At 37.9% G+C, this 24,115-nt stretch overlaps 1 protein-coding gene across 2 annotated transcripts in view; it reads left to right on the forward strand.

Moving 5' to 3' along the window:
* Positions 1–24,115, forward strand: part of RAB31 (RAB31, member RAS oncogene family) — a 169,884-nt gene that overhangs the window by 99,995 nt on the left and 45,774 nt on the right. For both annotated transcript variants that reach the window (XM_028524670.2, XM_036009324.1), the window contains exons 3-5: positions 1,964–2,045; positions 20,634–20,705; positions 22,187–22,293. In XM_028524670.2, the coding sequence (XP_028380471.1) occupies positions 1,964–2,045; positions 20,634–20,705; positions 22,187–22,293 (261 nt within the window). The remainder of the gene's footprint in view (positions 1–1,963; positions 2,046–20,633; positions 20,706–22,186; positions 22,294–24,115) is intronic.

A 24,115-nucleotide genomic window follows, 5' to 3' on the forward strand; every position in this document is an offset into this window, starting at 1 on the left:
ATATATAAAATAGATGAGAAACAAAATTTATGTAGTGAATGATCAATTTTGGGGGTAAAAGTTGTAAAAAATAATTTGGAGGGATGTATACCAACTTATTGGTAACGATTATAATGATTATGGCTAGGTGGTTAAGTGGACAACTGATCTTTATTTTCTTCTTTTCATTTTTTGAATTTCCCTTTTGTGAAACATTATACATATATTGCTTTTATAATGAAAATAAAGTAATAAGAAATAATTCCATTTCCAGTTTTGGAATATAGTTACTCTTATCAGTAGTCTGGGATGTATATCTTGAGCACTTTTTCCATTTCCATTTCCATTTTTGGAATGTATTTGTTCTTATCAGTAGTCTGGGATATATATTTTGAGTACTTTTAAAGAAATGAAATGTCATGGGACAGATGTGGTTTTGCTAATATTTAGTCATATCACATTAAGAAAAGTACTTAGAATATCCATTTAGTGCAATCATACATTGATAATTAGAACCCTCTATTAACTTTGGTGTGTGTGTGTATGTTGTGGGAATAGTGCAAGAATTGCAGGGATATATACCTTTCTCCTTGGGACTTCTGTAGTTTGTCTTAGGGTAAAGTGGAAGTTGAGGAAATATTACTGGGGTGAATGCTGAGTGGGTATAGTGCTGGACTCTGTGCTGGCCTGAGTGGACTGGCTGGGCCATATGAAATTGAAGGAACACATCCCAACACTTTACCCCTAAAAATTCTAGTATGCATCTCCTAAGAATAAGAACATACTCTTACCTAAGAATCAGAACATTACTTATACCTAGGAAATTAATTTTGATTCAAGGATAATATATGACTTATAGTCTAAATTTAAATTTCTCCAATTGTCCTCAAAATGTCTTTTAAAGCTGTTTTCCTCCTAATTCAGGATCCAGGCAAGGTCCATATAGTGAATACATTTGGTTGTTTTATTGCTTTTTGCCCCTTAATCTAGGTTCTAGAACAAGCTCCCTGCCTTTTGTTTGCTTGCTTTTCATGACATTGACTTATTTGAAGCATTCAGGCCAGTTGCCTTATAGAATGTTCTATATTCTAGATTTGCCGATTATTTCCTCATGTTAAATTCAGATGAACAGTTTTTGGCCAGAATGCAGCATAGGAGATGTATGTACTTCTTATTCCATCACATCAGAAGGTTTCTCATTTCTGGTTTCTCATTTCTCATTCCACTATTGGGGATGCTTACTGTTTTTTAATGAATGGGAAGCTTTATCTTACACACACAAAAAGTCAAGGGTATTAAACATTTCTTGTATTAGATTTTTACATCTTTCATGAGCACAAAGAAAAAGCCTAAGAGGAAATATGCACAAAATTAAATGTCAAGTGTTTCATTATCTACCAAGAATTTCAAATTCATCCTTTTTTTGCTGAGAAAGCATAATTTTGTTAAGCTATCAATCTTTATCCCTTCATTTATGCAAGTCGGATGAGAATTAGATAGTATTTTCATTGCTGCTAGTGTTGGATTCATAGCATAGGTAAAAATGTAAGGCAATTTTCTCTTTGTGCCATTGCAGAGCCCAAACTGCCCAAAATGCCCAAATACCAGCTGTTCTTTTCACTCTTAATTGTCATAATAATAAGTGTTTAAATCTATGGTTTTGTTTTATTTCCTGCTCTTCGGCATATTATCTTAGAATAACTGAAGACAAATGTTTTTGGAAAGTGTTTTGAATATATTCTTTGCCTTTTTCCCCTTCTAAACCTCCAGTTGGACTAACAGAAAATGCAGAATATTTTCTTTTGGGTGACAGAACTCTTAACAGCCCTTTTTTCTTCCTCCTAGTGGACCCCCAAGGACAAGCACAATGCTGGGAGGTTTTGTTGTCCTGCTGAGGCATAACATTAACTTGTTTGAAACAGAAGTCTTTGTAAAGATTGTAGGGAATAATTGGTAATGTGGAGATGTTGATTCTGTTTTTCAGGGCTTCTTTTATGACCAAAACTGTGCCTTGTGGAAATGAACTTCATAAGTTCCTTATCTGGGATACTGCTGGTCAGGAACGGGTAAGGATATGTTGTTGTTGTCTTTCTAAGGAAAATACTGAAATTGCTTTCTATAGGTTTCTTTGTTTTTGTCAAGACTCTAGTGATGCAAATGATAGAAACCCACCTTGAAATGATTTAAGCAAAAAAAGGAAATGTACTCTTAAAACATTTTATTTATTTTTAGAGAAAGGGTAAAGGAGGAAGAAAGATAGGGGGAGAAATATTGATGTGTGAGGGAAACACTGATTGGTTACCTCTTGCATGCACCCCAACCTGGGTTTGGCCAGCAACCCAGGCATGTGCCCTGACCAGGAATCAAACCAAGACCTTTTGCTTTGTGGGACAGTGCCCAACCAACTGACACACACCAGCCAAGGCAAGAAATGTACCCTTTAGCAATGAGAAAAATGTAAGAGGGTGCACATGTAAGGCAGGGCTGAGTTCAAGTCCTCCAAACACATTGTCAAAGACACCCAACTCTATTCCTTTTCTTTGCTTGCTTACCATTTGGCTTCATTAGGTAGACCCTCTCTTTCCCTTCACCAAGGGTGGCAATGATGTCCTTATAAGCAACTGTAGGCTTGAATCCTGCTACTTTAGCAACCTAATGAAGGAAAGCACTTTTTCCCCCAAGTCACACCCTGTATCTTGGCACCTGAGGGTTCTCTATGGTAATTTTGGTCAGGAACTTACTCTTGAACTTGATGCTGTACAGAGTTTGGGGAATTTGGCATTCCTACTGGTTGTGCCAAGTAAAACACTTACCCTAGAGTTGTCAGCTCCACCTGAATTGCAATAGCTGAAAGTCAGGTAGGCTTGGTTCCCCAAAGAAAATCTAGGTTCTCTTACTAAAAAATAGGGGAATGGATTTTGGGCTGCCAGAAACAGTAGATGACTCCTTCCTTCCTTCCTTCCTTCCTTCCTTCCTTCCTTCCTTCCTTCCTTCCTTCCTTCTTTCCTTCTTTCCTTCCTTCCTTTCTTTCTTATTTATTATTGTTGTTCAGTTACAGTTGTCTGCATTTTCCCCCTACCCAGGCCAAACCCACCTCCCTCTCTTGTTTCCACCCTTCCCCTTGGTTCTGTCCATGTGTCCTTTATAGTTGTTCCTGAAAACCCTTCTTCCCATTATCCCCATCCCCTTCCCCTTCTGTTAATGTCAGATTGTTCTTAATTTCAGTGTCTCTGGTTATATTTTGTTTGCTTTTTTCTTTTGTTGATTATGTTCCAGTTAAAGGTGAGATCATATGGTATTTGTCCCTAACTGCCTGGCTTATTTCACTTAGCATAATGCTCTCCAGTTCCATCCATGCTGTTGCAAAGGGTAGGAGCTCCTTTCTCTCTGCTGTGTAGTATTCCATTATGTAAATGTACCATAGATTTTTGATTCACTCATTTACTGATGGGCACTTAGGTTGCTTCCAGCACTTGGCTGTTGTAAATTGTGCTACTATGAACATTGGGGTGCATAGGTTCTTTTGGATTGGTGTTTCTGTGTTCTTAGGATTTAATCTGAGCAGTGGACTTGCTGGGTCAGAAGACAGTTCCATTTATAGTTTTCTGAGGAAATTCCATACTGTTCTCCATAGTGGCTGCACCAGTCTGCATTCCCACCAGCAGTGCCCTATGGTTCCCTTTTCTCCACAACCTTTCCAACACCTGTTGGTTGATTTGTTTATGATGGCCATTCTGACTGGTATGAAGTGGTATCTCATTGTGGTTTTAATTTGCATCTCTCTGATGGCTAGTGATACTGAGCATCTTTTCATATGTCTCTGGGCCCTCTGTATGTCCTCCCTGGAGAAGTGTCTGTTCAAGGATGACTTCTTTCGTATTCTTAATTCTTTTATTTGCTGAAACTATTTATGGAGATTATTTATTTAAGAAGTTGATGTGTTTAGATTTTAAAAAGTGAAATAAGCCAGGTGATGAAAGACAAATACCATATGATCTAACCTTTAACAGGAACCTAAACAACAAAACAAACAAACAAGCAAAATATAACCAAAGACACTGAAATAGAGAATAGGCTGACAGTGACCAGAGGGGAGAGGGGAGGGAATTTCAGGGGAAAGGGGAAGGGTTTACAGGAACAAGTATAAAGGACACATGGACAAAAAGTAGGGGGTGTGGAAATGGGAGGGAAGTGGGAAGGGCTGGGGGGTGGGTTGGGATAGGAGTAAAAGGCAGAAAACTGCACTTGAACAGCAATTAAAATAAAATAAAAAAAGACATTTATTAAAAGAAGTGAAATAATGAATACCAACAACCTGCTTATGACAGGGAATCTGTGTGATAATATACACTAGAGTGTATACTATCAAAGGTGAAAGGAGTGGTCAGAATAAAGGAAGCACAGGGATAACCAATACCTTGTCTTAACTGAGAGATGTCAGCCTGATTAAAACTTTCATTAGAGCAAATAATTATGGATTAGAATTTGCTAAACTTTCCCTCATCAGATCCAAGCCCACAGGTCACCTTCTCTTTCTACCCCACTTAAAATGTTAACACTTCCTCCTTTTTCCTCCCTTTCTAGCTCTTACCACCTTCTAATATACTATTTAATTCATTTACCTATTCGGTTTATTATCTCTCCCCTTCAAAGGCAGAGAATCCAGGGTTCAGGATAACCCATTATTTTCATTGTCAGCTCCTAACAAATCAAGTGTGTATTTATATATTTTCATTTCATATAAATCCTCATTTAAAACTAACTTTCCAGCATTCATAGATTAAAGCATTTCAAAAATTTCTTTCTTTTTTTAAATTAGGACAAATCTGGCCTACAAATGCTAACCTCATTAGAATGTCTTCTTTTTTGCTGCTAAATTAAGAGAACAGACTTGCATACATGAAGCTACTGTCTGAAGCACCCCTTCAACTCTGTTAGTCAGCTGTGCATGCAGACTCCTGAAATGAAGGGGACAGATTCAAGGAAAAAAATGTCTACTTGGGGACCTCTTTTTTTTTTTGGTTGTTTAAACTTACAGTGGTGTTTTCTTATTCCCCTTTTTACTTTTGGTCATGCAGTAGTAGCTTTTGCAGCCACTATTTGTGAGTGTAATAAGTCAGTTTTACAAATAGCTGGCTTAGTATTAGCAGTACTGCTGCTTCTACTACTGGCTGGTGTGGCCTGAGGGCCTGCTGTGTTCCATGTACTGCTCTGGGTGCCTTCTCTGTACCAACGCTCTTGTCCTCTCATAGCACTCTGAGGTCAGGGGAGGTCACAGATGCATAGAGGTTAAGTAACTTGCTCAAGATCACATAGTCAATAAGGTATAAAGCTGATATTTGAATCAGTAGTCTGGGTCTTGAACTTTATAGTTTAGTTCTCATAGAAAAACCACACAGAGCCATGAAATTGAAAGTAAACATATCCAAAATTTCACTACCCAGATATTTCCACTATTGACATTAGATGACCATTTTCAGGTATCTCATTCTGTGTGTTGATAATCACATGTTAATGAGGTCATGATTCTTTATAACCTCCTGTTTTCATTTGACAATACAGTGCTCTAGTGGAGAGATTTCTGCATGATCTAAGCAGAGTATTTTATACTTACCTACCTATTCTCATATAATATTCAAGAGGTTGATGGCTTCTGATGAAATTTGGTACTCTAAAGTGACCATTATGGTTTGCAGTTTGGCCCACTTACCATCTCAAAGCAAAATAGCAGTAGAAAGATTTGTATATGATGGTATTTCTAATTACTATAATTTTTTTCTAAAATTCATCAATTACAGGTTATAGACATCTTTGACTATACTGCTGTATTATATATATTAGTATAATATGTATGATTAGTGTTATATATTATTATAATTATTAGTATTATATGTATAAGACATGACTCCATAGCATTGCTTCAAGGAAGAGTAATTGAATTTTGGATGATAATTTCAGGTGAATTGTTTTTAGAATCTAGATTTGTGGAGAGAGTGTGAGCCTTATCTACATGGCCTTTGTTGACATCCAATCTCTCTAACCCTCGAAGGCCTGTTATCCTCAGGCTGTCCTTGTCTTGCGTCCCATGGTGCAGTCTTGCATCTCCCCACTGATGGCAGTTTTTCAGTTGTTTTGGCAGCTTATTGCTGGACTTAATCGTGCTTGTAATGATGTTGCCTAATGTTTGAGCTAAAAATAAATTCCCCGCTGTTGCTTGTGCCTATTGCTATTTGCTCTGTCTCATTAATTGTTGGAGTCCAGTGCTTTTTATTATCCTTCCTTATCTTTGTAGAAATGTGCTACTCTTCTCCTTAGTTTTCATAATTTTAAACAAACAAAATCTCTTTGGATTTATGATTTGACAATATAAAGATGTAGATCTGTGTTCTCCAAGGAGGATAATGCTCAGCACAGTGCTTTGCATATGTTAATTAGTTAATATTTGTTTATTTGTGGACTGACTGAACCAAGTTCTGCCTAGCATACATGGCATTATGGTTAATGTCCTACCTACAGCCCAGTATGAATTATATATATTACATTTGTTGTACAATTTATACTCTTGAAAAATTATATTTCCCCTCTGAGTACTAGAAATGTAAAATTATTACCCTCTTTTTTCCTTTCTTTGTGTAAGAGAGCATTCATTCTTGACTTGCTGTCTTAATTTTCATTCAACTATATATGATGGGCATCCTTTGATTCTTTCAATGGCAAATGGTAATCCTTAGGGTGCCTCTGTAAAAAACATTTTAAAAAGTTAATCATTTTCAATTGATGGTTGAATATGATTATTTAAAGGTCAACATTTACAAGGTTTGTGCAGTTAGTTTCTTGCTACCAAGAAGATTGTTGAGAAGGGGAGAATGTGGGCTTTTGTGGGTTTTCATCCCGTCCTCTTCAGATGGATTGTTGTGCTGGTTTTTGTTTCATGCTGAGCTGTGAGGAAGAGCAGCAGCAGCAGGTCAGAAGGACATATGCAGGAACCTTAGCTCAGAGGTCCCCAAGGAGAGAAAGTAATCGATCTGCACAGCTCTGTCCTCCCATCTTCCATCCAGCAGGGTTTGTGTGGGGAGACAAGAGAGACCTATATCCTAATGCATTATCATGTTATTCTTTTCCATTGAGTTTCCTTTTCCCATTCTTCTTTGTTATTCTACTATATTGGGATCAGGAATATCCCTATTGCTATTAAATTTTTTCCTATCACAATAGGAAATACAACCTTCATTTTCTAGATGAGTGCTTCCAAATCACTCTGTTTCTGCTTTAGGACACAATCACAATCCATAGGATAACGCAATTTAACAGTCAGTGTCTTGGAAGAATGTCAGGCTTCATTCTCCTGGTTTGATCCATCAGAGCACCACTATTTTAAGAATCTAACATAAAAAATATTAACATCATTTTGGGTTTTTTTGTATCATTTGTTTGAAGTCAGTGTTATACCTGTTATAGCCTGTTTTTCCTAACAGACTGCCTGAGTCATAATGAATGCTTTTATAAAATATGGATTTTAAATAGACCACAGTCATAAATTCCATGAAGGTGAATTGATGGTTCCATTATTAGCATAGAAACTCTTCACTACTCTACAAATACATCTGAAGTTGAATAGATTGATTTCTGAAATCAAACTCATTTTATGCTTTTGAAAGATGAAATTGGAGAACACATATACAGACTCAAAAATAGAGTCCTTTAGTCCTATGCTAATTTCAGTGTCTAGATTTGCCTAATCTGGACATTACATGTAAATAGAATTATAGTCTGTGGTTTTTTGTGACTAGCTTCTTTCACTTAGCATAGTGTTGTCAAGGTTCATTTCTGTTGTGACATGGGTCAGTGTTCTCTTCCTTTTTATGGCTGATTAATGTTCAGTTGTATGAATGTGCAACATTTTGTTTATCCACTCACTAGTTGACAGACATTTGGGCTGTTTCCACTTTTTGGCTATTATGAGTAGTGATGTTTTATGAACATTTATGTATAAGTTTTGTACAGATGCATGTTTTGAAAAAATCTCTTAGTTACATATCTAGGAGTGAAATTAACGGGTTATATGGTAATACTAAGTTAAGCATTTTGAGAACCTGCCAAAGTATTTTCCAAAGTGGCTGCACCATTTTATATTCCTACCAGCAATGTTTGAGGTTCCAGTTTTTCCACACTCTTGCCAACACTTGTCTTTGCCTAACTCAAAATCACAAAAGATTTACTCCTATATGTTTTATTAATTTTGTAGTTTTAGCTCTATAATGCATTTGTTATTAATTTTTGTATATCTTGTAAGGAAGGGATTCAACTTCATTCTTTGCATGTCAATATCATACAAAATAAGTTGTCCAATACAATGTGTTAAAAATATATTCTTTGCCCAATTAGTTGTCTTTGTACCTTTGTTGAAAATGAAGTGGCCACAAGCATGAGAGTTTAATTCTGGACTCTCAGTTCTATTCCTTCGATCTAAAATTTTATCCTTATGCCAGTACCACATTGCCCTGATTACTGTAACTTTTTAGTAAGTTTCGAAATTGAGAGGTGAGTCCTCCAATTTTTTTTTCAAGATTGTTTTGGCTATTCTGGGTCTTTTGTATTTCCACATGATTTTTAGGATCAGCTTGTAAACTTCTACAAAAAAATGCAGCTAAGATTTTGATAGGGATTCTAGATGAATTTGAGGTTATTTACTCCTTATTTAAATTAAAACTGATAAGCAAGTTGTATGCTGTCTTTCCTTTCATTGGAGGTTATGTGTGGATTGGAAATTCAGCCTTGACCTCAAAGTAGTGCCCAAAGAAAAATTCTGAATAAAGTATTAAATCTTCTAAATTTAAATGTGCTCCCTCTAGTAAACTCACATAGAACCACAAACAAGGTTATATTTGCAAAGTTATCACTTGAAATTTGTCAAACCACTATTAGCCTTGAAATTTATGATATTTGACTAAATTATGTTTTTTTGAAAAAAAGAAGTCTATCTTCAAAATAGTACTATTTGAAGCTGATTGTTTTTTTCAGCAGTGTTATCTAACTCAGGACCAGACACAAACATACCTTAATACATACTACTAAAGGTAATGAGATAATATTCTGAAACTCATTGATTCAAAAGGCCTATTATGGTCTCTTCCTTAGTGAGTGCACAAACTTTTTTTTCACCTGTGAGATATTTCAAGTGTTCCAGAAAAACTCACAATATAATAAATAAACATCTCTAATTGCGCCACCCAGGTTTCTTTAACCTTTACTTTCTCCTTCTGTCAGAGGTCGTCCTTAAACCCTGGACACTTGAAGAAGGAAGAGTCATGCACATGCTCTCCAGGAGCTGACAGTTTATGTGTGCAACCATGAAATCTGAGCACTGTGTGCTGTTTAACCAGGCTGCTTGTTTGCCTGCACTGGCTTAATTTTGTAAGCACCTACCCATCTACCATAATTGGAAAGGTTAGGTGATTGGACAACCTGTGCTCAGAGGGCCAGGATGCAGGTGAGCAAAGCTGTGGTGTAAATACTGGGTCTGAATGGTCCCTGAGAAAGATAAGAGAACCAAAGCTGTCATATATCCAAGGCCAATGTCAGGCTTTAACATCAAAAGAAACTCTCTCTCTCTCCTCCCTCCCCCTCTCTTTCTCCCTCTCATCTTTCTTCAGGGCTCTAGTGTCTATGGTTAAGAAAGTGGTTCACTATTCATAGGCTGTTGCTCAAGTCAGAGAAAGTTTTGCTTTCAGGAATCCTTGAAGAATGGGGCCTCTTACAAGCTCAGAATGAGCTGCTCTTTGTTTTCTCCTCCATTTGCCCTGCAGCCACTGGAAATAGCAGGCTCAGCTCCAAATACCACCAGCGAATGGCACACATTCAGAATCTGGCTCTTAACCCACTGTTGAAGGGGAATGCTTCACCCTATGGCACCTTCTCCACGAACCCACTAGAGAATGATTTTCCTAGGAACCTCTCTTCAGTGAGAGAGAAAATATATGATTTTGCTTCCCACTCCCCTTCCAAAGAGGATCGCACCTTTAACTAGTACAAATTGAGATCTTGATGAGAAAAATATCCCCTCTCTCCATTTCCCCAACCCCTGCCCCCACAGTAAGGAAATATTAGAAACTTGTAGTTGGGTGTATGCTATTAAAAATGAGATCAACTGCTATCGATAGGGCTACGCCATGTCATCGTCTTTTAGAAGAGGCCTCAAGAACCATCTTCAGTTAAAGTTGTACAGCTGAGGAGGTGCTGTGATGTTGAAAATTGGCAACTGAAACTGTGGAAGGAAAGCATGACAGTAATATTTGAGGAGGGGCATCTGCTGGCAGCTGTGTGGGCAAAGCTGCAGCACCTTTGCTGGAATATATCCCCGGAGTTGTGCTGTTTGGAGGTGTTGATGTCATTTAGGAAATTAGGAGCTAAGGTGCAGAATTGCACTCTTGGATGTCATAGTATCACAGACAGGAGAGAAGGAGGAGGGACATGTTCACATATTAGGATCAATTTAGTAAGTCCTTTGGGAAACACTTGAAACATTTCTGTACTTGGCCAGTGAGGTGGGAAGTGAAGGAAAGGGAATGGGAAGTGGGAGACAGAAACAGTGGGGAGGAAAATCTCAGCTGTGAGTTGATCTTTAGAGGCAAGGATGAATGTAGACCCAGCCCCTGTCCCCTTCTGCATTCTCTGTGTCACAGTAGACCCCACTGTTTTCCTCTATTCCCTGGTAGGCATCTTCCCCTCCTCCTCCTCCTTCTTGTGTGCCTTCCTCAGGGACAGGCAGGTTCTAGAAGGGAAGGTGACTCTTAGATGATTCTTCACAAGTTTGCCACGACATTTGACTGGTGTGTATTTTAGTCTCGGTTGCCCTAAGTGAGGCACTGCCTGTGCATTTCAGTTGAGGCCAAGTTCCATTCTGCTGACTGTGAGAGGACCCGTGGCAAAGATTACAGCAGCAGAGTTGGAGACAGGCATTGGGAGGGAGGTTAAGGTTGCATTTATTAAGGATCTAAGAAGCACTTGTGCTTCTCTTCTTCGTTTTTCTTATATACAGTTAATTTCCTAAATCTGGTTAGTATGTAGACAAAAGGGCCTATGGAGCCTATGCATCTCATTCTTGACAAGGAAATTAGGCACCTGGACTTCATGTAATTACCAAAAGAGCATGCTCCTGAGAAGAACATGTCCAAACAGGAGCAGCTGGAGTGTCCTCAGAGCACAGACTTTGCTGTTTGGAAACACATATCTAGAGCATCCCCTTTGAAGAGGGTCTGACTTCATCTTCCTTCACTCCAAGAAAATATTCACTTTTTGAGGCCAGGGATCTTGTCTTCTTCCCCTTTTCTATTTGTTTCCTGTAGCTGCTGTAACAGATGACCATATGTTTAGTAGATTCCCTCTCTCACAGTTCTGAAGATAAGGAGTCCAAAATGGGTCTTACTGGGCCAATATAAGCTACAAGCAGGGCTGTGTTCCATTCTGCAGGCTCTGTGAAGAGTTGGTTTCTTTACCTCTTTTAGAGATTGCTTGTTTCCCTTAGTTAGTGGCCCCTTCCTCCATCTTCAAAGCCAGAAGCACAGCATTTTCAGATCCCTCTGATTCTCTTGCCTCCCTTTTCCACTTATTAAGGACCGTTGGGTTGACATTGGGCCCAACCAGACAATCCAGGATAATCTTTCCATCTGAAGACCAGTTGGTTAGCAACCTTAACTCCATCTGCAGCCTTAATTTCCCTTTGCCATGTACCATAGTATATTCATAGGCTCCAGGGATTAGGATGTGGAATCTTTGGAGGCTATCATTCTACCTGACAAATCTTGTCCCCCCATTGCTGAGAACAGTACCTGTCATGTATCAAGTGTTCAATAGATACTTATAGAATGAATGAATAAATTTAGCATAAGCTGTATCTTAATTTCATCAACTTAAGCAATGTTTCATTTCAGAGAAGTAGCTGAGGGGTGGACAAAGCATGGAATTTGTAGTCAGAATACCTGTGTTCAAGGTCTAGTTCTATCATTTAAAAGCTATATGTGTGTGGGCAATTTACTCAATCATCCTGAGCCTATTTTCTCATCTGTAAAATAAGAACAACCCTATTGTCTACCTGCCTTCACAGGATTATTGATTCATCACATATGTTCAGCTATTAAATATTTGAGTCCCTATTGTGGCCTACATAGGGGGTCAGGGAAGGGTTCTTGGAGGAGGTGACAGTTGAGAATGGGTGAATAAAGTGAAGGAGTAAGTCTTGTGGATGTCTAGTGGAGGGGGGGCCAGCCTGGGGAGAGTATGTGTGAAGGTCTTTGGGCTATGTGTGGCTGCTTGTGACAGGGAGCAGGCCAGGAACTGGAGACAAGAATAACCTAGTGCCCAAGTGCCTAGGGCCTTACACCTGTAGTACAGAGTTTGGATTTCATGCTTAGTTAGAAGGATTTCGAATGGAAAGTGACACATTGGACTTATATTTGAAGAAAAAAGTTACTCTGCTTTATAGTTTACACATTATGATGTTAAGAGTTTGCTTCAGAAGACTCCAGTGGTAGAGATAGGGTGAGAATTGAGGAGGGGGAGGGACATACCAGAACCATGTGTTAGGGTTCTGGTATGATCTTGAGGCTAGGAGATGAGAAAATGAAAGTACATTATAATACTGTGCCTTTTCTTATGTATATATTTGAAAATTTCCATAATAAAATGCTAAAAATAGATTTGATGGTCTATGTATATAAATATTGTAAGCCAGCTGTTAAAAATAGGATCTCTTGGGCTGCTGTGTGACCAGCGTAGAGGCCACTGCAATTAAACTTCTGGACAAACAGTTGAGGAAAGATGGCCTGGGCTTGGGCAAGGAGGGAAAGGTGGCTGAGGAGTGCTGGCTCAGGCCCTGTCGTGGCAGGGGGCGGCACTCTCAGACCCTGGGTCTCCTCCCCTTTTTGGGCATGGTCCCAAGTGATGTTTGCCTATTGCCCCGTTCTGCAGGGAGACTCATCTGGAAGATAGACATTTACTGGGAACAGGAGAGCTAAGGATAGGGGAGACTAAACCAACCTGAGCAGAGTAGAGAGCGGGAGAGAAATAGCAGACCTTAGTGGCATTTCCTCTAAATGCACAAAATAGCGACTGTGGGATGGGGTGGGTCATAGTTCTGGACTTCAAGGAAATTTCCTTTGCTTATCAACAGAGGAATTGGAGCAGAGGTTTCCTGCAGTTGGTATTCATGGGTAGGAAAAATGAGTTTCTATAGCATTTTTGGAACCTTGCATCTTATACATTATTCTAAGCTTCAAAATATACCAGTTCATTACCTTATCTTTAAAAAAAACACTAAGCCCTATCCTGCAAAACCTTTTTTATGAAAAAAAAATTTTGGATTTTGCTGGATCGTTTGCTCCTACAGAAAGTTTGCATAGCACCTTGTCCATAAGGAGTCAAATGCATGTGAGGTCACCTCCAAATCCCATCCCCTCCTGGGACTTGGTTTCACACCTTTGATTCTTGAATGCTGAGGAAGTTCTTTGACATTAATTGGCACATCAAAATAAAAAAAGTAGTAAAAAGGAAAAAGTAATAAGAAGGAAAAGGGATCCTTTCTCATTGCAAAGGTAATATATCCTGTTAAAATTTAAAAAATTCAGAAATAATACAACAGATGGTGGTCTGCCTTTAATGGGCAGTGTTCAGAAATAACCACTATTAATAGTTTGGTATACTCTAGTCTCCCAGCCACTTTTGTATTCAACTTTACATACTATTGGGTTTTAAGATATCTGAGTAGGGAGCCCTGGCTGGTGTGGCTCAGTGGATTGAATGCCAGCCTGTGAACCAAAGGGTTGCCAGTTTGTATTCCCAGTCTAGGGCACATGCCTGGGTTGCAGGCCAGGTCCCCACTGACGGGTGTACAAGAGGCAACCAAACATTGATGTTTCTCTCCCTTTTTTTCTCCCTCCCTTCTCCTCTCTAAAAATAAGTAAATAAAATTTTTAAAAACAATTTTTAAAAAGTTATCTGAGTAGGCATATGAAACAGCCCCTCTGTTTTTCTGTGGGGAGAGTCTGTGGTCAGGGATGTACTTCTGAAGGACACAGAGAGAACATTCAGTAAGAGTTTTTCCATTCAACTTTGGCCAGCTGAGAATGTTGGGAATGTCAGGAATTTTCTCTACCACTTTCCTCTTTGTCTGAATCTGAATGGAACCTCGGGATATGTTTTGGCTTCTGCACTTGGCTGTCCATGGCCCCAGCATTCAGTGGAAGGGTGACCATTTCTGATTGTGTGCTGGCACCTGGGACAGACCAGCACTGGCTCCCAGGGCTGCTTTGAAGTACTCACCAGAGACAGAGCATTCTCTGAAAAATTATAATACAGACCCAATGCCTGCAAGTTCCTGGACCTGATGCCAGAGACTTCAGGCCTGGATAATTCTCATCTGGGGAGGCCAAGCCCAGCTGGAACCTGTCCTTGTTTGGAAACTTTGTGTATTTTCCACTACTGCTCAATCTTGACATATTGAGTTTTGCTGCTGTGGAATTTATGTAGCCACAAACCTGCATTTAAGGAATTTTGCCTGAAGCAGACTGGGTGGTCTGAAGGATTGGGAGATTTCTCAGAACAATACTTTCTGCTGTGCGCTGAGCATGCACAAACACAATAGTGTGGGATAGGAAGAAGGGAGGTTTGTGTTGCAGGTAAGGCACTCAAGGATCAGGATCATGGCAAGGGAAGGAGGGTCCATCCAGACCCTGTCTTACCTTGGCCATGAGTGTCATCACAGAGCTGGAAGAACCTTAGCTATCACCACTGACCCCATCCTCACCACTGCCTCCATTTTACAAAGAATGGAAAACAGTGTAGAGCCAGGCACAGGTTTCCAGATTCCGCCTTGAGTCTAGATTTTCGTACTATGTCCCTGTGGTTGGTTCCAAGCACATAGTTCCCTAGCTTAAAAAATAAATTAGCAATTTGAGTTAAAACTAAAATAGTTTTTACTGTAGACATTTGTCAGAGTCTTCAAGGGTCTGTTTCAGAGTTTTTTTCAGAGACTACTAACAATACTTTGTAAGCCTGCAGGGGAGCATTATTATCTGTGGTGTTTCTCAAATTTATTTGGCTAAGAAAGCTTTCCCCTCCCCCCCAAAAAGCACCTCAAGAGCACAGAGTTCTGCAGAAGACCTTTGGAAAGTACCAAACTAGGCCACCTTGCCTCATGTGCCATTTCATATTTTTCAAAAGCTTGAGTTTAATTGCTGTCTAGTAGTCCATTATATGGCTAAGCCAAATTTATGGTTTTTAAAAAATATTTTATTTCTTTATTTTTAGAGAGAGAGGAAGGGAAGGAGACAAACATCAATGTGTGGTTGTCCCTCACATGCCCCCCACTGGGGACCTGGCCTGCAACTCAGGCATGTACCCTGACTGAAATCAAATGGGTGACCCTTTGGTTCAGAGACTGGCATGCAATCCACTGAGCTATACCAGCCAGGGCGAAATTTATGTTTTCAGTCCATGATGGTTAGACCTTGAGTCTGGTTTCAACTTTACAGCATTACTGATCATTCTAGAATGAATTTTGGTTACTTTGTGATCATCTCTGATTATTCCCTTCAGAAGTGTAATTGTTGAATCAAAGCATATGAACATTTTCAATACTCTCAGAATGCATTGTCCAGTTGCTTCTACCAGTTGTTGGAAGTGGGGACAGAGTTATTAACATCCATCTGTTAAAGCTGAGGAGACTAAGAAGCTCAAAGGCAGTTCCCTTCTCTCTTATCCTGTAGACAGTAATAGAAAAACAAGTATTCACACATACTTAGACATACAGAAAAGCACACAAACAGCCATTTATTTTGAGGGGATAAATTGACTTTTCACAATTCCTGTGCTTCTAAAAAATTAAATGTTATCTGAGAGTTATCTGAACACTTTTATTTGGTATTACAGATGTTCTGTTGGATAGTTAAGGAAGAAAGGATTTTGACTGTCATTGGTTCTTGCTAATTTTTAAATAGTCTTTCAAGGTGAGGTTTAAAAATATCGTATCAGCTTCCCATGATGGTGAACTTTGCCTCTAGAAGAAATCTTTTATGGGAGTGCTTTGTCAGTCTTCTGCCCTCATGGAAATTAAATTATGTCATGTTCAGTATTGAGGCTGATCGTGGTGCTTTTGCTTTATATTTGTGTGGGAACATGAATGCATATTATAGGCTGGAAGTGATTTATCCTTTTGTCCTCCACAAATATTATCCTTTGGTCAATGCATTATTGGGTTTTAGCACTGAGATGTGAACTTTTAGCTCACTAAAACTCCCAAGTCTGTGGCAATAAAGTCGTTTAAGTGGCTTCACCAACAGATTTATTTCAAAATGATTCCATTTGGAGGAAGGAAAGAACAAGTAATGCATTATATACAAAGATCTATTCAATAATTCATTAGACCTGCACATCAGTGACCATTTCAGTTCATGGTGTTATAGCTGAAAATGCATTCTGTCTTAGAGGATATCCACAGTTTGTTCCTTATGTTATTGAGTCCACAAGTACCTTGATTTTTGAGATATGCATTTTGTAGTGACTGTCTTATTTGGTGTGTTTAAAAAGGACTATTCTTACCTGAGGTTATTTTTTAAAAATGGACATTTTATGTGATTGGGCTTTAAAAGGATACTTTATATGCACTTCCTGCCATTAGCAAAGCAGGAATCTTTCAAAAATACATTACTTTTTTTCTCTGTTTGGGCAGAAATTTTTATTTTGTTTTCTACATGTGGAGTGAATTGCCAAAGGATGGATTAAAATAGTTTTATTGAGTCTCCGGCCATACCACCCTGAACACACCCGATCTTGTCTAATAAAATAGTTTTATTGAGCCCTGGCCAATGTGGTTCAGTTGGTTGACATATACCAAAAGGCTGTGGGTGTGATTCCTGGTTAGGGCACATATGTAGGTAGGTTGCAGGTTCAATCCACAGTCCAGGAAGCTACGAGAAGCAACCAGTCAATGTTTCTGTCTCACATCGATATTTCCCTCTCTCTTTCTCCCCCTTCCTCTCTCTAAAAGCAATAAAAAAAAAGTCCTTGGGTGAGGATAAAAAATGAAATGAAATAAAATGAAAAAAATGTAAAATAAAATAGTTTTATTGGTGCCTAATATTATAACAAACACAGTGTTGGGCAGTCAATGACCGTGGAAAGGCACGCATGGTAAAAGGCTTGCTGTCCTCTGGTGAGCCATGGCAAGTGGCCCAGGCCTTTTGGCTGGGAGCCCCTGAATTCGTTCTGAGCTCCATCCAGCCTGAAAATCACAGAGGTACCAGGGCAATTTCTGTTTAAGGTGGCAACTTGCATGAGGGCATGGAGTTGGGCAAGAGTTGCCTGATTCCTTCTACTCTGTGAGAGCCACACTAGCATTCTTTAGGGGATTAAAAGGGAAACCTTGGGAACTGATGTGCATCAGATTTCCAAATAGGATCATTTCAGTTTGGCAAGTACTTAGTCCCTGATGAGTTTTGGGTGGGAGATAAAAGTAAATAAGTTTTGGTTTTGTTGTTTGCTGGAAAAGCTTCAGGATTCATAGTTCTTCCTTCCCTCTCTGTCCCCTCCTCTACTCCCCAATAAAAAATGGCTGCTTTTTTTAAACTTAAAAATCATTTTATTTAAAAATAATTGTAAAATTTTGTACTGTTCAGATTCTTATAAGAAAAATGTACAAGTCACTAGAAATCCCACTGTTAATGTTTTGAGAAATATTATGTTATACCTATACACACACACACACATTTTACCTTAAGTCATACTATGCTACACACACACACACACACACACATTTTACCTTAAGTCATACTATGCTAATAGGCTACTTGGAGTCTTTTTTTTTTTCATGTCAAGGATACCTTTTCCTATAAATAAAAATCCTCATCATCATTTTAACTGTTGTGGAATACATACATACATATATATATAATTATTCATGAATTCTCTATGATTAACCTTTAGGTTCATTTTAAATATTTGCTCCCATGTGCAACAGAGATTAGTGTCTTTGTGTTTGTGAAGATCACTCAGTACATGTTCTCATTAGTGGGGTTGATCATTCAAATGGTATACAAACAGAAACTTTTGATATATAGTACTGACATTGGCTTTGAAAGAAGTTCTTTCTTTTTTTAAAGTAAAAATTATATATATTTCAGGTATACAACATGATGATTTGCTGTATGTGTACATAATTAAATCATTACTACCGTCAATGTAATGAACACATCTTATGTTTTTCAGTGGTAAAAGCACCTAAAATCTATTTTCTTGGCAAATTTTCAGATTTAACAATTATCAACCATAGTCATCATACTGTACATTTCATTTCTAGAACTTACTTGTCTCACGTAACTGCAACTTTGTCCCTTTTGGTGGTCATTTATCCTCCCAGCCCCCTAAGCTCCTCATAACCACTATTCTACTCTCTACTTCCATCTATATATTTGACTTTTTAGATTCCATATATAAGTGAAAACATGAAGTTTTTTTCTTTCTGTATCTGGTTTATTTCACTTAGCATGATATCCTCCATGTTCATCCATGTTGTTGCAAATGACAGGCACTCCTTTTATAAGGATGGATAATATTCCATTGTGTGTGTGTGTGTGTGTGTGTGTGTGTGTGATCTGTCCAAAAGGTATCCAGCCTTGTAATATGAAAAATAGAGAAATTTAATGAAGAAGACACAAGATACAAGAAACATTGCACATAGGACAATGACACCTCAGTCCCCTTCAAAGTAGGTACCTTGGGACCTCACACAGTTCTCCCAATTGCCATCAACTGCCCCATCATATTTTCCTGAATTTCATCAACACGCTGAACTCTCTTCCCTTTCAAAGGTGATTTTAGTTTTGGGAAAAGCCAGAAGTCTCAGGGCACTGAATCTGGGCTGAGTCACCTGGGTGATTTGATGTTTCATTAAAAAACTCTGCATGAGATGTGATATGTGAGCTGGTGTGTTGTGATGAAGGTGCCAGTCACCAGTTGCCCATAGCTGCAGTCTTATGAATCATCCAAATAGTGTTTGCAGAGGAATGTTCAAGCCTAACACAAAATTTGATGGAGATTCATTGCTCTACTCACTCAGTAATTTTGAATGTGATGGCCACACAGTACACATGCTCCCTCAACAGCATCTACTGCCCCCACTGACTAGTACAGTAAAGTCATCATTGTTCATGTATGTGCATACCAGTCCACTCTCCTTGGCTGCCAGGTTACATTGATATTGTGCAAACAATTCTTGTTATATTAATAATGGCTAGGCATTTTCCAGAAAAGTCTTGTGTGTGTGTATCACATATTTAAAAATCCATTCATTCATCAATGGACACTTTGGTTCTTTCCATATGTTGTCCATTGTAAAGAATACAGCAACAACCATGGGAGTGGAAAACAGATACCTCTTTGAGATACTGATTTCATTTCTTTTGAATACAAAGGCAAATTGCTGGATCATATGGTACGTCTATTTGTAGTGGGGTTTTTTTTGAAGAACCTCCATACTGTTTTCAATAATGACTGTACCAATTTGCATTTCCACCAACAGTATACAAGAGTTTCCTTTTGTCCACATCCTCACTAACGCTTGTTACATTTTTTTTTTAGTAATTGCCATCCTAATAGATATGAGGTGATTACTCATTGTGGTTTTGATTTGCATTTTCCTGAGGATCAGTGATGTTGAGCGTCTTTTTATAAGAAGGTCTTAAAATACTTTCCCTTGTAGCTGATAAGAGTGACTCCCTTCCCAAATCCACACTGACTGGATACGTTACATTTTTTAAATATTTAACATATTAATAAATGCTTCATTATTGCTTTTATTTTAGTTTAATTTTATTTTAATTGCACATGTTTAAAAATATTAATTGGCAATTTGTGTCTCTTCCTCTGTGATTTATCTATATGTATATCCTTTGTCCATTTTTTTGTCGAGCTGAATTGTCTTTTTCTTAATGACTTTCAAAACCCCTCCACAATATATTCTCCAAATATATTGGAAGATATTCAAATAGATTCAAAGACACATTCTTCAAAATACATGTAAAATCTGTATGTACCCTCAAAATAATTATCCTGTTTAGGGATAAATTATTCTAGTGACCAGTGAGACTTGCTTTGTCCACATTCTGGAGTGAAGCTACTCACTGTCACGATTCATCACGCCATGCAGGGATGCAGCCATCCAGACCCCAGCACTGTTGCCCAGGTGCCCTTACTGCAATATTCCTCATTAGTGGCTCAGTTAGGGACAGTCTTGTGATCCATGCCAGCCTCCTCTTTTCTTCCCCTTGGCAAATGTCTTTTTCTTATTCCTGTGTAATAAGATTGCCTTGGGTCAACCATATTAAGTAAGTGATGAGCTGTAGAGAAAAGACAATTCATAGGATATTAACATTTGAAATAAAATTTATTTTTGGCCTTTGCCCAAGAGTGAATTCCATGGTCTATAAACCATAACATATGTGTAGTCAAGGAGAAAAATGTATATCTAATATGAGCTCTGGGAAAACTCTACAGGGAATTCAGGGATCTTATAAAGATGATTGTAAGATAAAGTGTTATATTTAATTTGGGATTGCATAAAATGTGTTCAATTTGGCCTAAAACTATTTATTGTTCCTAAACAGTTTCATTCATTGGCTCCCATGTACTATCGTGGATCTGCTGCAGCTGTCATTGTGTATGATATTACCAAACAGGTAAGAATGTTCCCTTTAGAATTGAGATGCCATTCATGGTGATTCTGTCTTAGAAAGACCAAAACAGAGATTTCACTGCTTGAATCTTGATGGTATCCTGGAATGAGGATTCATAATGTGGTGGTTGGGGATAATGGACAGTATATATTGAGTTTATTGCATCTACTCGTAAGGAAGCATTTCAGATTTATCTACTAAATTAAATAAAAAAACAATGAACACTCATTTTAAAATTGACTGTTTATGGAGGCAAGGTGTTGTGTTCTAATATTGTTCTCCAGAATGTCAGCTTTGTAGGAAAAGGAAAATTATTTTTAAGTTCTTCATGCTTTATAATTATAAAATGCTTATCTTCTATTAGTGTTTCACTCACATTTCATAAAATGCCAAGGAAAATGTTCATGTATGTATAGTATATTTGTGTACATATAATATAAATATATTTTGAGTGATCACATTGAGCATCTAGGATACCAACGAATGACTGCTGTGGTTTGCTGATGTTTTTTCCTGCTCTTGGAGTGCTGACTCAGTTCACAGGACTGCTAGTTCAATGATTCATCACAGTTACCATCCATGAATTCTTGACTACTTTTACCTAAATGTGGTATCTATTGTACCTTGGCTTGTTTCCTGGAGAAAGATTGTGAGTAAAGGACAGAAAGGAAAACAGACTCTAAAGTGTGTGTGTGTCTGTGTTTTCCTTTTTCTTTCCTTAGGTAAGCATGAACATTGTCTTAGTCTTAAGACTTATAGTCCTTTTTCATGTTAAGTCAAGGCTATCTTTTTTTTAAAAAAATGCTATTGATTCTTTTATTTTAAAGGAACTATTACTAATATTAAATTTTGGGGGTGACATTGGTAATAAAATTATATAGGTTTCAAGTACACAGCTCTGTGGTACGTCAACTGTATATTGCATTGTGTGTTTACCACTCAAAGTAAAATCTCCTGTCACCATATTTTGGCCTCCTTTTCCCTTTACTGCCCTCTCACGTCCCTTCCCTCTGGTAACCACCATACTGTTGTCCACATCTATGAGAGTTTGGTGGTGGTGGTTGTTTTGTTAGCTTTCAGTTTTATTTTTTGTTTGTATTTTTTTTGCAGAAATTTATTTTTATTAAATTTATTGGGGTGACATTGGTTTCAAGTGTACATTTCTGTGGTGCATGATCTGCATAAGTCTATACTTTTAATGCTATTTATAGAAGAAAAATACTAATATGATTTTCTTAACTTTATCAGGTTTCAGTTTTAGAGAAGGGAACATTTTGTAGGCTAAGTATAATTTAGCTAATATTAAAATTTGTGCCAAATAAGGGAAGTGTGTTCATCTATGCGAGCCAACTGAAAATGGTTTTCCTCCATTAAATTGTATTGTATTTGTATTTTTGTTTGGTTGAAATACATAGGATTATGTATGAAATATACACGGTTATATGCATAATGTTTCCAATGCTTGATTTATACTTTGGGTTTAGGACTCATTCCATACCTTAAAGAAATGGGTGAAAGAACTGAAAGAACATGGCCCAGAAAACATTGTAATGGCTATCGCTGGAAACAAATGCGATCTCTCAGATATTAGGTAAGATTAATTTACAATTTTTGTGTGTGTTTAATATTCTTTATCCCTCAATGTCTATGTGTAAAAAGTTGTCATGCCTCTATTGTTCTCAGTGTAATAATTTAATTAATAGTCATTCACTTGTGGTGGTCAAGGTGTTATTTATTCAACCAGAATAGAATTAAAAGAAAATAGTAGGAAAACACAAATTTGATGGGCCACACATTGATGAATATTAAAATCAAATTTCATATAAACAGCACAGTTATATCCCTTACACTAAATGTCTTTGGGCTACATGGTTTTATTATTTTTATTGTTACCTTTTCTATTATTATTGTCATTATAACTACATCACCATTTTAGTAACACTTTCATGTGGTAAGGAGAGTTAACTTCTTAACATTTTCCATACATCACTGTTTTATTCCTAGATTTAACTTAGGGTTGTAATCAGGTCTATATAATCTCATTCTTTTACTCTAATATCTGAATATGATTCATCATATGTAAGTACTTGGGCTTGTTCCAGAAACACTTGATTGTTGAATTCCTTTACCTGGAGAGAGATTTGTAGAGATGCAGTCCACATGGGCTAGAGATTTGATGATAACTATATCTAGTCTCATAAGCTATCTATTGTGCAACTCAATAAAAATGTTATAAAGGAAAATAGAGAATTTGTGTTGTCACCATTCCCCTAGTTAATTTAATTCTCGGCAATTCCAGTAGTTGATTTTCATAAAGACAATGACATCATGCTTCAGATTTTGCTAATCCAAGTACAATTAAACTAAAGTTAAATAACAATAAAATAGACTTACAAAAGCTCTTAACGTGGCCTTTGACAAATTGCCCTTTTTTTTCCAAAACTTCATATCACATTGTATCAGTTGGTTTATAGTAACAACTATCAACACCACTTAATCATTTGTTTTTGTGGGGGCTGAACAAATCTTTAAACTTCCCAGACTTAGTGCAGATCCCTACTTTCTTTACTGTAATCCTAAAACAGTGTATTCTCCTAGTATTCCCAGCAGAATTGCTGGCATGGGTGGGTCTAGAGAGCCTTTGCTGAAGAGAAGATGCTATCATCTGACACCACTGAATTGTGATAAAAGGTGTGACTTTTGGTAGACTGAGCCTTGTGTATTGTGGGAGAGCTGATGGACTAGAATCTAAACAGAAAATTATTTAAACTTGAACTTAGTTACATGGAAATGAAATCCATTTGAAATGAGTTTCAAGAAACAAAAAGGAATTTATTGGAAAGTACTGGTATCCTCATGGTAGAAAATAGGCTGCCTTTGGCTCTGGTGTGTCACATGTTCCAGCTTTAGTCTGGCACTCTCTGTTTCTGGTCTCAATTGCCATGGGAGGATTTCTCACATCATGACAAGGCATGTGTGGCCATGGGAAGGGAGTTGGGTAGTGCAAAATCACTTTTCCCACCATAACCATGAGAATGGGAGGGTGGCTGGTTTGGAAGATGGTCAATTCCTAGTAAAGTACAGCCTGGACAGACAAAACATGTCTGTGACATGGTGCCTTGGCTACTGGCACCTAAAGACACTCTTTCTCAGAGTGAAATTCACCTTTTATGCACTGGTATAGTGTTCTCCTCCATGGGCATTCTTTGTGCTAGCCAGCTCCTGTATATACAATTTTAATAATGCATAATTCATCCATCTCACCTCCAACCATAAATTCACTCACAGCCCCTCGATCCCCAATGGCAAACAATTCAAGACCACATCCAGCTACTACACCTGGTGGTGACATCATGGGGCCACTCTCACATCACACAAGTTCTGATTCTCTGGGTGATTCCCTTTCTCTTCTA

The sequence above is a fragment of the Phyllostomus discolor genome, chromosome 9 (assembly GCF_004126475.2).
Source record: "Phyllostomus discolor isolate MPI-MPIP mPhyDis1 chromosome 9, mPhyDis1.pri.v3, whole genome shotgun sequence".
Classification (NCBI taxonomy): domain Eukaryota; kingdom Metazoa; phylum Chordata; class Mammalia; order Chiroptera; family Phyllostomidae; genus Phyllostomus; species Phyllostomus discolor.